Genomic DNA, 13,243 nt, shown 5'->3' with positions numbered 1-13,243 from the left:
ATATCTCCCTTGAATTACAATCAAAGCTAAAGTAGTCTGTAAGAGGAAGTGGGCTTGTGGTAAAGATCCTCGACTCCCTTATGGTCCAAAAATATGTTATCTCTCAAAAAGAAAAACAGAATACATCAGTCTTGTGCAGTGTGTGGGGATGTGAAGCACAAGCAGCCCTTTGCATAGGTGTCAGAGATTTTGACATAAAGGACTTAACCTGACTCTGGAGAAAAAGAGGCCAAATCTCAGAGGCAAATTAGAGCTGAACTTGTTTCTCGACAGGCGTCTGAGTGAGAGAGCACTCTGATTTATTTCCCAAAGTGTGGGCAGGAATACCAATACCTGCTCAAAGCAGCAGAGCGCTCTGCCGATAAGGCCTTCATAAATCCCACCAGCCTTTTTAGTTCACTCTTGCATCTGAGCAATGAGACTTCGTATATAGGAATCACTTTACATACACACAACTTCAACCCAACACGTCTCAACTGGTGGCCAAGATCAAGTGGCTTTGATTTCCGCTTGTTTAGAAGTCTATTACATGAACTGCCCACTTTCAATCATCTCAAAAGTCCAGTGACAAAGACAAGGACTCATAACACACCAAGCAACATGGCAGCTAAATGGATCTCGGTAGGCGGATATGTAGTGGGTGTACTGAGCCAATGCCACTGTCCTTACTTGTCTCAGAGGTTTTATTTTGAAGATGAAAGACAACTCTTGTTCTCATGTATCCGCTTCCCCTACAGCTTGTCTTTTGCTGCTGGTAGGGCATTCAATTCTCTGTGGAAATTCCATGCTCATTTGAGGTTCTGGCACAAGCGTGCACTTGCTTAGTTTAAACAGGGGCCTGATTAACAGGCTCAGACTAATTAGCTGACATGTGAATGGAGGACCACAGTTACATCCTACTGCCCGTTGTAGTTCTCTAATCAATAGTCATTAGTTGTAATTAATAGTGAAGCTGACACCACATAAGTCGTAATTAAGCAACTAAGCATTTTTTCAGTGTTGCAAATATCAAATCTCACAGATTTTGAAAATCACAGACTGTGAAAATCACAGAAGAACACTGTTTCAAACCACACAGAGGTCAAGTCCTACCTTTCTAGGTCAGTGGTCTTCTCCAGTGGCGGCAATTTCAGAGGCAATTGTAGACCCAGAGCACAAATTCAGTGCCAAGAGAAATAACGTCACCATGACCTTTTAATACCATTCAGTCAGCACACTGCAGTAAAATGTTAGGGCATAAATTCACAACCATTTTCACAGGTTTTGTTTTATTGTGCAAGCATCGACTCAGGACTGGTTAGTCTTCAAAGACACAAAGAATAGCAGACAGCACAACCAAAAGGCACATAAAAAAAATCAAACTATAGATACCTGTTTCTTCATCAATGGAGAACCTTCCAAGACCACTTCTAGCTTTGATAGAGTATCTGATCACTCCATCTCTGCCTTTGTCATCATCTTGCACAGTCACCTGGAGGACACTTGTTCCATGCCGAGAGTTTTCCTTCACAGTGCCCCTCACTGCAAATTCTGAGAAATACGGCTCGATGAGGTTCTCATTGACGTCAATGACTTCCACTTCAAGATAAGACTCAGAGCGAAGCTTGACTGGAAAACCCAAGTCCTCTGCAACCACCGAGAGATTGTAAAATTGTTGCTTCTCATAGTCCAGGTCTTTGGTCACCTTAATGGCACCACTTTCAGGATGGATCTTAAATGTTCCATTGAAATCATTGGGCAGGGAGTATCTCACCCATCCTCCAGATCCAATGTCAGGATCTTGTGTTTGCAGCCAAGCTATAACTGCACCTATAGGAAGGTCCTCCAACACACGACAACTGTAGCTCCTAGGAATAAACATTGGGGCACAGTCATTTACATCCTCGAGGTAGACTCTCAGTGTTGTCTCTGAGAACATCTGATTCCCTCTTCCTGCCTTATCCCTGGCTTGAATTTTGAGGGTGATATCCGAGACAGACTCCCTGTCCAACTGACTAGACACATAAACGAAGCCGGTCTCGCTGTTAATGGCAAATAACGGGGTGTTTGTTAACAAGGTGTATAAGATTTCTCCGTTCTGACCAAGATCTTCATCTGAGGCTGTGACCTGGATCACTTCCGTGCCGATAGCTGCATTCTCTGGTATAATGGCAGTATAGCTCTCGAGGGAGAATTTTGGGCTATTATCATTCACATCATCAATGATAACTGTCAGCAATCTCCAGCTGGATCTCTGTGGAACACCCAAGTCATAGATAGTTATGTTGAGAAGGTACCGATCTGATCGTTCACGGTCTAGTAGCTGATAGATGTATATTAGGCCACTTTCCATGCCAATATTGAAGCAGCTGTCAATGTTCCCATCTGATATGGCATGCAGAATGCGACCATTGAAGCCTGTGTCACCATCATTTGTGTTCACTTGAAGGACACTGGCTCCCACAGGCATGTCCTCCCGAACTACAATGTCGGACGGAAAGGATTCAAACTGAGGCGTCTGTCTGTTGACAGAAAATAGGTCTGTGTAGCCTTCCTCCACTTTGGATTTGCTAATGGCAGTGGCTCTTTTCAGAAGTTTCTCAGCTAACTTCTGTGCAACTTTTGTGTCTCGACAATTGAAACTTCTTGCTGGCATTCTGCCTCTGACCACTGATATATTTACAAAGGTGGGTGCGGAGAGCAGTTCGCCATCTGATGCATCTATTTTCAAGTTGAACTCTTCATTTTTTACACTCATTGAAGAGAGGGGTCTTTTTAATGACAACATCCCCGAGTCCGGGTTAAGAGTGAAGACATCTTGCTCATTTCCAGACAGAATCTTATATTTAACCAACCCAAGCTCATCAATATCAATGGCAGACATTATGATGATCGTCTGACCCACAGGAAAATCGCGTCCTATCGAACCTTTACATGACACACGCTCAAAAAGAGGTTGGTTGTCATTAATGTTCAAAACTTGTACCGTGACATTGACTTCACTTTCTCGTCTGTAAGGCGATCCCCAGTCTGAGGCTCGGACGGCGAACACGTATATCTCCAAAGACGATTCAAAATCCAGTTCTTTGGCTGTCGTCAGCTCTCCTGTATTTTGGTTGATGATAAATGGAAGGGACTGAAAGCTGGCTATGCTGTATGTTATGCACCCATTATCACCTTTATCATCATCCACCGCTGATATAGTGAGAATCACAGTGCCAATTGGGACGCTCTCATTGATAGAGACTTCATAAGATGTGCTGGTAAACACTGGGTAGTTGTCGTTAGCATCCTCAACAGTGATTTGCACCTTTGCTGTCATGCCACTTACTGTCTCCATCACCTCTAAATTGAATAGCTGCTGTTTTAATGTAGTAAACTGTTGCACTGTTGAGATGACACCAGTGAGTGGATTAATGATAAAATAAATTGAATCTGAGGTCAGACTTAGAGCATAGCTGACGACTGGCGGTCTTGGAGATATCCTCACAGTCTCTATTATGGTCCCTGGTGGTGCAATCTCAATAATTGAGGTTTTGTAGATCTTTTTTTCGAAACTCACCTGCACAGACTGTGGTTTTTTCACTAAGAGTTGAAGAGACTGAGTGTTGGAGAGTCTTGGTGGTGTTCCTCGGTCTTTGGCTTGAAAAGTGAGATTGCAACCATAAGGAAATTTATCCCAGTTGACTGGTTCAGATGTCTTCAGCTTGTATTCATTTCCAAGTGGAGCTCTGTCAAAGACAAACTGCTCCTGAGGGTCACCTGCAATGATGGCAACCCATTCAATTTCTCCATTGGGTCCCTCGTCCAAATCTTCTACAGTAACAATGGCGTAAACTGGTTCTTTGTCTAATATTAAAGGGTAACGTGCGACTGCAGTCAGCGTTGGAGCGAACTCATTGATACGCACAACACTGATCACTAGTTTGGCTGTACTGCTAATACCACTGTTCCCATAAACCTTCATTCCACGATCCACTGCTAAAACCTCAAGGTCAAATCTGTTGTTCTTATCTGCATTTAGCTTGGCTGTGAGCGATACCACCCCACTGGTTGGGTGGACAGCAAACTCCTCCATGTCTTCTTTGAAAAAATAGTAAAACTCGCCATTGGAGCCGATGTCTGCGTCAGTGGCAGTCACCTGAGCCACACTTGATCCCAGTGGAGAACTTTCTGAAATATCAATGGCATAGGAAGTGGGCGAGAACAAAGGTCGGAGGTCATTCATGTCCATAATTTGCACGTTAACTGTCATGTAAGCCTCCAGCCCACCTTTGCCAGAAGCCCTCACGTTTAATGTATAATTATTCTGCACTTCACGGTTCAGGATGGCAGCGCTCCCACCATTAGTCCGTATGCGGAGAAAGCAAAAGTCCCCCAACACAAATTCCTCAGCCTGAAACAGCCCTTCATCGTCTCCAGATTCAATGGAATATTTGATGTCCAAAGGACCAAACTTAGATAGCGGAATCCCCATTTTAACCTCAGTCCTAATGTATGTCCGAGCTGCAGAGTTCTCATAAATGGTGGCATTGTAGATTGAGGCAGTAAATTGAAAGGAGGAGGACCCTGGCTCCTGCAATTGCCCCAAACAAGGAAGCAGGTGGAGGAGCAATAAGGAGAAACTAGTGAGACAGATCCTCATACTCCCCTCAGGGCAGCTGTTTATAGCCATGCCATCATCCAGTTATCCTGCAAAAGAGAGATATATATGCAGTAAACCATTTCAATCTAGAGCATTCATCTCACAAAGACATCCTATTGCTCACATAAATGTGAAGGCAGTTATTTATTAAGCAGCCCTTGGTTTGGATTAAATTGTCAAAAAATAAATAAAAACCTGACCCTGTTCTCAATGGACTCGATAATACCCTTTCACAAAACACTGACAAGCGAGTTAGACGGTAATCTCGCTGCAAGATTGATAACAGCAACGAAGAGCAAAAATGAGGGTTAATAGCCATATGTGACATCCAGGTAAAACAAATAATATTCAAATGTTCTTGAAAGTAAAGTGGAACAAGAGAAAATGTGAATAAATGACACATAACCTACAGTTTCGCATTATATTTTTGTATTGCATTTGAAGTAAATAACTTTGATCGTGTCAAACAAAACCGATTCTCTTTAATGGACGCACGAGTCTATTAAAATGCGATTGTAATCAAAGGAAACTTTCAACGCTGTGGATTCTAGTAAAGGATGTTGTTACTGAGACCGAGCAGTCACTTGTTCTCCGATAATTAGTGCATCAAAATATGTGAATGAGCTCTTACCTCTGGCTTAGGGAGAAAGAAATCTCTGCTCTGCAGACATCCAAGAGCCCGCTTTGTGAAACTACACCCTTCACTTCTTTGCCATACAGGACTCAGTGCCACTCACAGTTGACTGTAATCAGCGGAGCGCGCACCTCCTAAAGCGCGCTCACGAGTGCACGTTATCCCGTGAATGCGCAAACGAAACCGGTGTTGTTGCTGCTGTCCCGTGGCAACAAAATGATCTAAACCTTATCTCACACAAACATTAGACAATACTGATGTTCTTTAGAATATCCTTCCAAACGCATTTAGGATTATTGCAACATAAAAATAACATTCATGATAATTAGATTTTTTCTTCGCGAAAAATTAAATAAATAAAATTATGTGAGGGCGTGAAATAGAATTGAACAGGGCTCCTTTTCATGCACTGCATTGTCTGTGTTTTTAATTCACAACTCCGTTAGGTGGTGCATCCCATCTCTCACTCTGTGATCCCATCATTCCAACTAATTCCGAGACATTCCGAAAATAGACGATTGTAGCCGAAGTGTTGCACGATCATTTACGGAAATTGACGAAAGTTTCCGGAAGGGACCTCACGACGGGAAGCAGCAGTAGCAAGCTAGTCAAGACTTCGGATCTTTCTCTCTTGACCACGTTGTACAATATACGTTTAATTTCTGTCATACATTATGTCTGTACTGTGTTATAATAAGGGATGTGGACAACGTTTTGATCCCGACAAGAATTCAAATGGTAAGCCTTAACAAACAAACGATAGCCAGATTGCTATGGTAGATAGCCGGATAAATGCAAAGCAGCTCTTTTGTCTTTAATAACATTTATTGATATACATGTACCATTACCGAAACACGACCGTCTCTCAAGAGTCCCATATTAATTTTATTTAAAAGTCATTTGGTATGTTCATTTAAGGAGGCATCTACAATGCTGGTCATTAGCGTTTGAATGATGCTTAATCAATAGCTCCGTTTTAGTAAATGATTATTAAGTTTATAGAAGGCATTTGTTGGAGTAGCAGACTTGATCTACACTGACATGTGACTATTGTTCTGACGTCACATTTCACGCTATCAATCTCTTCTTATCCATAGACCCCTGCACATACCACCCCGGAGTGCCAGTGTTTCATGATGCATTGAAGGTATGGACATGCAAGAAGATCAGTTTACTTATTCATGTCAAATTTAACCGTCCCATTGTTATGTTACTCAGAGTTAACCCCCATTAAATTGTGTCTTTCATTACTTCTCAGGGTTGGTCTTGCTGCAAGAGACGAACAACCGACTTTTCGGATTTCCTTAGTATTGCTGTGAGTGCTCATATGTGATGAGACTGAATGAGCGTTTTCATAGATAGAGTTGTGGATGGAGTCTTAAAACACTTTTATGCATCTTTAGGGTTGCACAAAAGGCCCTCATAATCAGGAGAAGCCCTCTGAGCCTGTTAAACCAGAAGTGAAGTCCTCTGTGGACAAGAGCGTGAATGATGTGAAGCCAAAGTTTAATGAATGCATCACCCAAGCACCAAAACCTCTAGAGTCTATTCAGCGACCAAGGTAAAAGCACACTTGAAGAGGACAGGGTCTTCCCTATTTGTATTTTCTGGCTCATTAGTTCAGATGTTCAGAAGATAAAGTAATGCAGCATTAAATCTACTGTAGAAAACAAGTTCTTCTCATTAACAGTTCACCCAGCCAAAACCCACATTGATGTTACAACCTCTTAAGGATAAATGACTGAAAACAGCCCTTTTTAATTGTCTTTGTAGTCCAGATGAGCCTTTCTGCATTCTACAACTGAAGATCTCTCCTTCGCTCAAACAGGCTTTAGAAAACCTTAAATTAACTGAGGAAAATGCACAGGAGATAAAGGGTAAGAATAGCCCAACCATCCTTTTCCCCACCTTTCTATATTTGTCTTTTATTCTGATGCATTTTATTCTCTTTCTTGTATTATAGAGGAGGATAGTGATGAAATTAAGATAGGAACGTCCTGTAAGAATGGAGGCTGCAGTAAGGTACTGTTCTCTCTGCCTGCTTCTCCGATTAGAATCCATGGCACGTTGACTCTCTTTAGTCTATAATAAACAATGGATTCTCATTATTCTGTTTCTCAGATGTTCAGCGGACCAGACAGTGATGAAGAGACATGTTTGTATCATGCTGGTGTACCTATCTTCCATGAAGGGTAAATTAGCGCCAGATCAAAACTTAATACTGCTTCTAAAAAGTACTAGAAAAGTGTAAATGGAGAAATTTCAGATATCTCCACGGATTCTGCAATTAAGTCCTCTTTTTATCCTTCCTCATAAAAGGATGAAGTATTGGAGCTGCTGTAAGAGGAAAACCTCAGACTTCAACACGTTTCTGTCTCAAGAGGGCTGTACCCGAGGAAAGCATCAGTGGAAGAAAAAAGATACAGTAAGTTTCTACCATGAGATTTAAAAGTCAAAGTACTATATTACTTTAATTGGATTTTTTTTTTTTTTTTAGTTTATTTTTTTCACATCCTGTCCAATAAATTATTTTTGAGCATCTGGCCTTTTGCAGGCCAATATCCAAGTTTCAAATGAACAAATAATTTGTTGAAGGTCATAATGTTGAGTATATGTACAAGCAAATTCTATTTTAAGCAGAGGATGCCATTCTTCTGTGTGTACATAGGGAAAGAAGGTTGTGCCATGCAGGTTTGATTGGCACCAAACAGGAAGTCAGGTCATCATTTCCATTTATGCCAAAAATTCAGTACCAGAGTTGAGCTCAGTGGAGGGGAACAGCACTGTGGTAAGGCACCAAGGTCATTTCTGTTGGATTTTATGCTGACATTACATAGAAAGTCTCATAGGTGTGACTTTTTTTTTCTTTTTTTTTAACTACTAACTCCTGTACTCAATATTTAACTGTATAATTTTACATTTATTTGCAAGATTCTGCATAGCACTAATTTAAAATGTATTTTTTTCTTGCAGCTCAAAATCCACATTATATTTGAAGGAGAGAAAGAATTTGAACAACAGATCAGTTTGTGGGGGGTAAGTATAGACTTTTAAAGTACTTATATAAAACTCTATCATTAAAGCTGAAGCGTATACAATATGTGACACTAACATTACCAAAGTTGTATCTGCTTATTAAATTGGGTATGAGAATGTATTTTAAAATTACCATATTTAATATGTTAATATATAATATATAGTTCCAGTCGTAGGGGCTTTCCACTTCACGTCATTCCTAACACCACCACTTAGCTGTTCTAAAATCAGTGTAAATAACAGCTTTTTGAGGCTTATTGCTTTAACAGAAACTTCAGCACCACAATAAAAGTAATGCATCAAATTATTTGATTGTTTTAAGACTTTTCCATTTGCTTTTCCCTTTAGGTAATTGATGCAAGTAAAAGTTTGGTGAACATGATGGCTACCAAAATTGAGGTTGTGTTGAAGAAGGCAGAACCAATGTCATGGGCCCGACTAGATCTTCCACCAATAGCTCCACCAAAGGAAAAAGTAAAGGAAAACGATGACAGTGAGGATGAATGTGATGAATAAATTGAGACTGTAAGAGAACTACTATTCTCTGAAAAGGAGTGGGAATCATTTTCTCTGGTTCTAAGGTTTGATACATAATGAAGCATGAATGTGTTATATAAATTCTGAAAGCTCTTCGTGTTTGTCCAAGGTCAAACTATAGATTTATTGTACGGGGCATGTTTAGCGGGTTTTTCAAAGAACCAAGTTACTCTAATACAATATTTTGATTCCGACCAAAATGTGTGCAGTCGTAGTAAATGGAGCATTTCACATTCCACTGTTTTGTTTTTGCCACTGCAAATAGTCATTGAAACTGTGTTCATTAATATTTTATCCAGAGCAAGAGTTCATAATTGCAAAGATATCAAGGTGAAAGCCCATATTTTCTTGTGAAAGATTACTTGCCTTTCAAAACAAATGCTGTAAAACGGTTGCAAGTTACCAATTTAAAATTACTTGTAACAGACCAGGATTTTTACGAGGGCTGATTTTTTTGGGGGGGAAAGCAGCATTGTAAGATTCTTTTGCAGCTTCTCCAGTATAAAAATCTAATGAGAATCACTGGCTGTTAGATGAAATGGCAAACACATGTTAAAAAGGAGAGTTCACCCAAAAGCGACAATCCTTTTTACTAACGAAGTAAATGTACTATGGATGCCAGTGGGGAACAGAAACTATTAGAGATGCACCGATTGACCGGTGGCCAATTTTTCGCATGACTGGCCTGGATCGGTGACTGGCCGGTCAGTCTCACGTCTCGCCGATCCTTGACGTCACAGCCACGCGCACATTCGCGTGTAAACGCGTCGTTTTGCGTGAGAAAGATTCTAATTTTAATTGTATTCAGTGCAAACAGCAACTGATCATGTATTTATGTCGTGCCAGATGAGGCTTGCACAGCCCGAGTGAGCGTGTGAGAGACGGCACACAGAATAACTCCCATAAATTTATAGATGCATACTGCGGTAGAAGACAAAAAAATTCAATATATGATTTAGATGAGCACATTATATGGCCATGTTTCCCCGAATATCAAACACAATTGCAACTTGACACTGATTTTATACAATAGTATTTAAATAAACAAGGTTAAAATTAAGTAACTTTGACTTTAGACAAAATATGAACTGTTTTTGCTCAAACGCGATGTAATTTGCATAGATTTGTTTGTACATGCTGTCAATTATAGTTCTTAAAGCTGTATCGGCAGGTCACTTCCAAAAAAAAAAAAAAAACCTGAATCCGCCAAGAAAATTGCAATCGGTGCATCTCTAGAAATCGTTACCCACATTCTTCAAAGTTTAAGTTCAAAGAAACTCCTGTGGTGGTAACAACCCTGAGAGTGAGCCACTGACAGATTCAGAGAGTTTGACTAGTCATAATTTCTATAGCCATCTTCACACTATAATGATGGCACAAAACCAGTGTTACCCATATACAGTCATCAGAACAGGCCATTTGTGATGAGACTTGGCACATTACAGTGGCTCTGGTGTTATCAAACTAAGCTACCTTGCCAGCATATATTCTTTTGTACAAATTTTAACTGCCGTCTTGCCCTGAAATCAAAGCACAAAAAGAAAAATCGACCAGAACATACTGCAAAAATATTTATTCAGTTGAAGCTTTAATAAAAATAACTCAGAAGTCAAATCTCTTTTGGACATCAGATGCTCCAAAGACAAAGTTTGCATCTGTGGCTTCAGTTGTCAGACACTGATCTTCACCATCCTGAGAGAGCATGGGAATATACAGATTGGTTGGGGGGTGTTAGCGGATCAATCTTTTCAGTTTTACAAGATCAAAGTGCATTTCCACACAAATTACAAGTAATTGACAAGAAACTTCCCATCTTAAAATCCCTTTAAGATACCCACCTCACTGAAATACTTCTCAATAAGAGCTTGAGCTGCCCGATAAACCGCATTGTTCTCATGGTTTTGAAGAAACTCAATTCGATCCAGCCCTCCCACTTCCTCCACCAACAAACAAAGCTTATCCACCTCCCCAAGTTTCTCAGCAGCCTGCAGAAGGCACACAGTTAATATTTTAGCATATCCCTCACAACACCAAGCACTGGGAGTTGCAGTAGGATTTACATATTCCCTTTTAAAAAAAAAAAAAAAAAAAAAAGGGAAAAAAAAAACCCTGACTTACCAAGAAGATGTTATTTATGGCATCTAGGATGACCAGGACAGTCTTGGTGTCTTTAACTTGAAGCAAGTTCAAGATGGCCTCTAAAGCACCACACTTGACCAGATGAACAACTTGGTCCACAGTCCCACCACTTGTGTAGTTGGTCACTGCCCATACTGCCTCTCGCTGAGTTTTGAAGTCGCCCTGCATAACCATATGAAGAGGTACAAATAGTGTCCCAATGCATCACAGATCCTTTTCAAGCAAACACTGAAAAGTGGGTAGACTTTGAAGATGCATTGCCCATTATGTTTACCAAGTAGGCATCAATTTATGAACCCCAAATAGCATCATTTACAAACCGATGCAAAAAAAAATAAAAAAATCTTACTACCATTGCAGCAATTATCGGAGTGAAATTATGATAACTGCAAACATTAGACAGTCAAATTCTTGCAGAAGACCAAATTCAGTATAGCCATTTGGAACTCTTTTCCATATAATTACCCCAAAGATTTGACAAAGCATGTTAATGTATACTTTTGCCAACTGGAAATGTAACACTTCAAGAAGCCCCAGGAGGGGCGGTTTGTATAATTGGCCTGATTTTATGCCCAGCTTTAGAAGCAAACCATCATATTCAAGCCAGAACATTTTATAGGCAACTCTGTGTGGGCAGAGGACATTCAACATGCCAAAAAAACATCAGTTACGACATACATTCCTTAGGAGATCCACTAGAGGAGCCAACAATCCACACGTGATGAGCTGTTGGATCTGTTGGCAGGGTCCAGCTGCAATGTTGGACACTGCCCAAGCTGCCTCCTTCTGAACACTGGTCTTAGGGTGTCGCATCAGCTGGGGCAAAGCACTCAACACGCCTGCGTCGATGGCCGCTTGGGTCTGCAGGTCTGAACCACTCACAATATTCCCAATCGAACGTAGGGCTGGGGTCTAGATTATATTGGAGAAACTCCTTTTAAGCAATTCAACACCAGAAAGTTAAACACACTAGGGTACTTACCACCACAGCGAGTTCCTCAAATCCCAAGAGCTCAACCAACCGTGGAAGGATTCCAGTCTTGAGGACCACATCAATCCGCTCGTTGGGTCCATCAGTGAGGTACGAAATGGCCCAGCATGCATCAGACAGGATGGATTTGTCACTATGGTGGAGTAGTTGGATTATGGAGGGGAGCATTTGTTGGACCGCACTGAAACGAGGGAAGGGATTCTTGTTCCTACAAAGGTTTGACAGGGTCCATGTAAAATTGCGAAGGTACCCCACCTGAAAAACATTGAGGGTTAAGGTCATTGCACACACAGCCTGAAGTTCTCACATGAGTTTTCGTATTCCCCATCCTTTCCTATCAAAATGAATGCTATGGATGCGAAAACGCAGAAAATCGAACCAGATCTGAATTGACGGACAAAAGTTTCGGAGGCAGTGTAAACGTGACTGACAACGTGTGGTTATATTTTTAAAGTGCAAAAATTTCGGACTCCGTGTGCAGAGACCTTTACACTGTGCATTTGCACTTGCAAATCCAAAGATTTGGGGTGTCCAGAAGAAACTCACAGGAGCATCTGGCGTGAGCCGTGCCAACAGCGCAGGGATGATGCCACAGTCAATCAGCGCATCTCGATAAGATGGACCATCACCTAAAAGGGTGAATGAACACTTTGTAAAATAGTTTTCGGTCTTCAGAACTAGCATTTCACTTCTTAACATTGAAGTACCCAAGTTTCATCAAGTATTAGAGTACATGTGCCACTTTCTTTTAGGATGCAGATGAAGTTCAAAGTATAAATCACCTGCAATGTTGCCTAGAGCCCAGACAGCCTGTTCACTGATGTTCAGCATAGGTGAAGCCAGCAGCGCAATGAAGGCTGGCACTGCCCCGTGCTCTACCACCTGCTGTGTGTGCCAGGAGGTGCCAGATGCAACATTAGTGAGAGACCAAGCAGCTTCAAACTGCAGTGTGGGGTCGTCATTCCTTCCTAGAAACTCCACAAAGCGAGTCAGAAGTCCAGCTTCTACGACCTCCTTCAGGGGAGGGTTCCTCTCCCGAGAAAGCAGCTTCCTGTAGGAATCAATTTGTAGGTTGGTAATGCTCTATAAGAAGTTGAGATCACTGATGAAGTTAAGACTGGTTACTGTACCTAGCTGCTTGACAACCTAGTCTCTGCTTCTCTGGGCAGTCACTGTTCACATTGGCAACAATTTCTTGAATGGTTTCAGATATGACCTTAAAACAAAAACAGTTATAAGAATATTGTAAAAATGTAAATTCTAATTAAAGGTTTAACTAGCA

General features: G+C 41.0%; 3 protein-coding genes across 4 annotated transcripts in view; 1 reads left to right on the top strand and 2 right to left on the bottom strand.

Annotated features, from left to right (window-relative positions):
- Positions 1-5,318, bottom strand: part of LOC306866190 (protocadherin Fat 3-like) — a gene marked incomplete at its 3' end in the record, with an annotated part of 57,829 nt that extends 52,511 nt beyond the window's left edge. The window contains exons 1-2 of the mRNA XM_079411273.1: positions 5,256-5,318; positions 1,372-4,671 (exon numbers count right to left, since the gene is read on the bottom strand). Coding sequence (XP_079267399.1) covers positions 1,372-4,654 — 3,283 coding nt within the window. The 5' untranslated portion in view covers positions 4,655-4,671; positions 5,256-5,318. The remainder of the gene's footprint in view (positions 1-1,371; positions 4,672-5,255) is intronic.
- A 482-nt stretch (positions 5,319-5,800) lies between these two features.
- Positions 5,801-13,243, top strand: part of LOC306866188 (cysteine and histidine-rich domain-containing protein 1) — an 11,077-nt gene continuing 3,634 nt past the window's right edge. Inside the window, exons 1-11 of the mRNA XM_079411271.1 lie at positions 5,801-5,996; positions 6,356-6,405; positions 6,517-6,573; positions 6,662-6,819; positions 7,032-7,135; positions 7,222-7,280; positions 7,380-7,450; positions 7,578-7,683; positions 7,927-8,046; positions 8,232-8,294; positions 8,643-8,768. Coding sequence (XP_079267397.1) covers positions 5,933-5,996; positions 6,356-6,405; positions 6,517-6,573; positions 6,662-6,819; positions 7,032-7,135; positions 7,222-7,280; positions 7,380-7,450; positions 7,578-7,683; positions 7,927-8,046; positions 8,232-8,294; positions 8,643-8,768 — 978 coding nt within the window. The 5' untranslated portion in view covers positions 5,801-5,932. The remainder of the gene's footprint in view (positions 5,997-6,355; positions 6,406-6,516; positions 6,574-6,661; positions 6,820-7,031; positions 7,136-7,221; positions 7,281-7,379; positions 7,451-7,577; positions 7,684-7,926; positions 8,047-8,231; positions 8,295-8,642; positions 8,769-13,243) is intronic.
- LOC306866187 (importin subunit alpha-5-like) overlaps positions 10,391-13,243 on the bottom strand; it is a 4,518-nt gene continuing 1,665 nt past the window's right edge. Inside the window, exons 3-10 of one of the 2 annotated variants that reach the window (XM_079411269.1) lie at positions 13,092-13,177; positions 12,744-13,012; positions 12,508-12,590; positions 11,953-12,216; positions 11,649-11,882; positions 10,950-11,132; positions 10,670-10,816; positions 10,391-10,523 (exon numbers count right to left, since the gene is read on the bottom strand). In XM_079411269.1, the coding sequence (XP_079267395.1) occupies positions 10,434-10,523; positions 10,670-10,816; positions 10,950-11,132; positions 11,649-11,882; positions 11,953-12,216; positions 12,508-12,590; positions 12,744-13,012; positions 13,092-13,177 (1,356 nt within the window). In that variant the 3' untranslated portion in view covers positions 10,391-10,433. The remainder of the gene's footprint in view (positions 10,524-10,669; positions 10,817-10,949; positions 11,133-11,648; positions 11,883-11,952; positions 12,217-12,507; positions 12,591-12,743; positions 13,013-13,091; positions 13,178-13,243) is intronic. The other variant, XM_079411270.1, reaches the window with a different exon arrangement.

This window comes from Barbus barbus (genome assembly GCF_936440315.1).
Source record: "Barbus barbus genome assembly, chromosome: 47".
Taxonomy (NCBI): Eukaryota; Metazoa; Chordata; class Actinopteri; order Cypriniformes; family Cyprinidae; genus Barbus; species Barbus barbus.
This window is presented reverse-complemented; position numbering and strand designations above follow the sequence as displayed.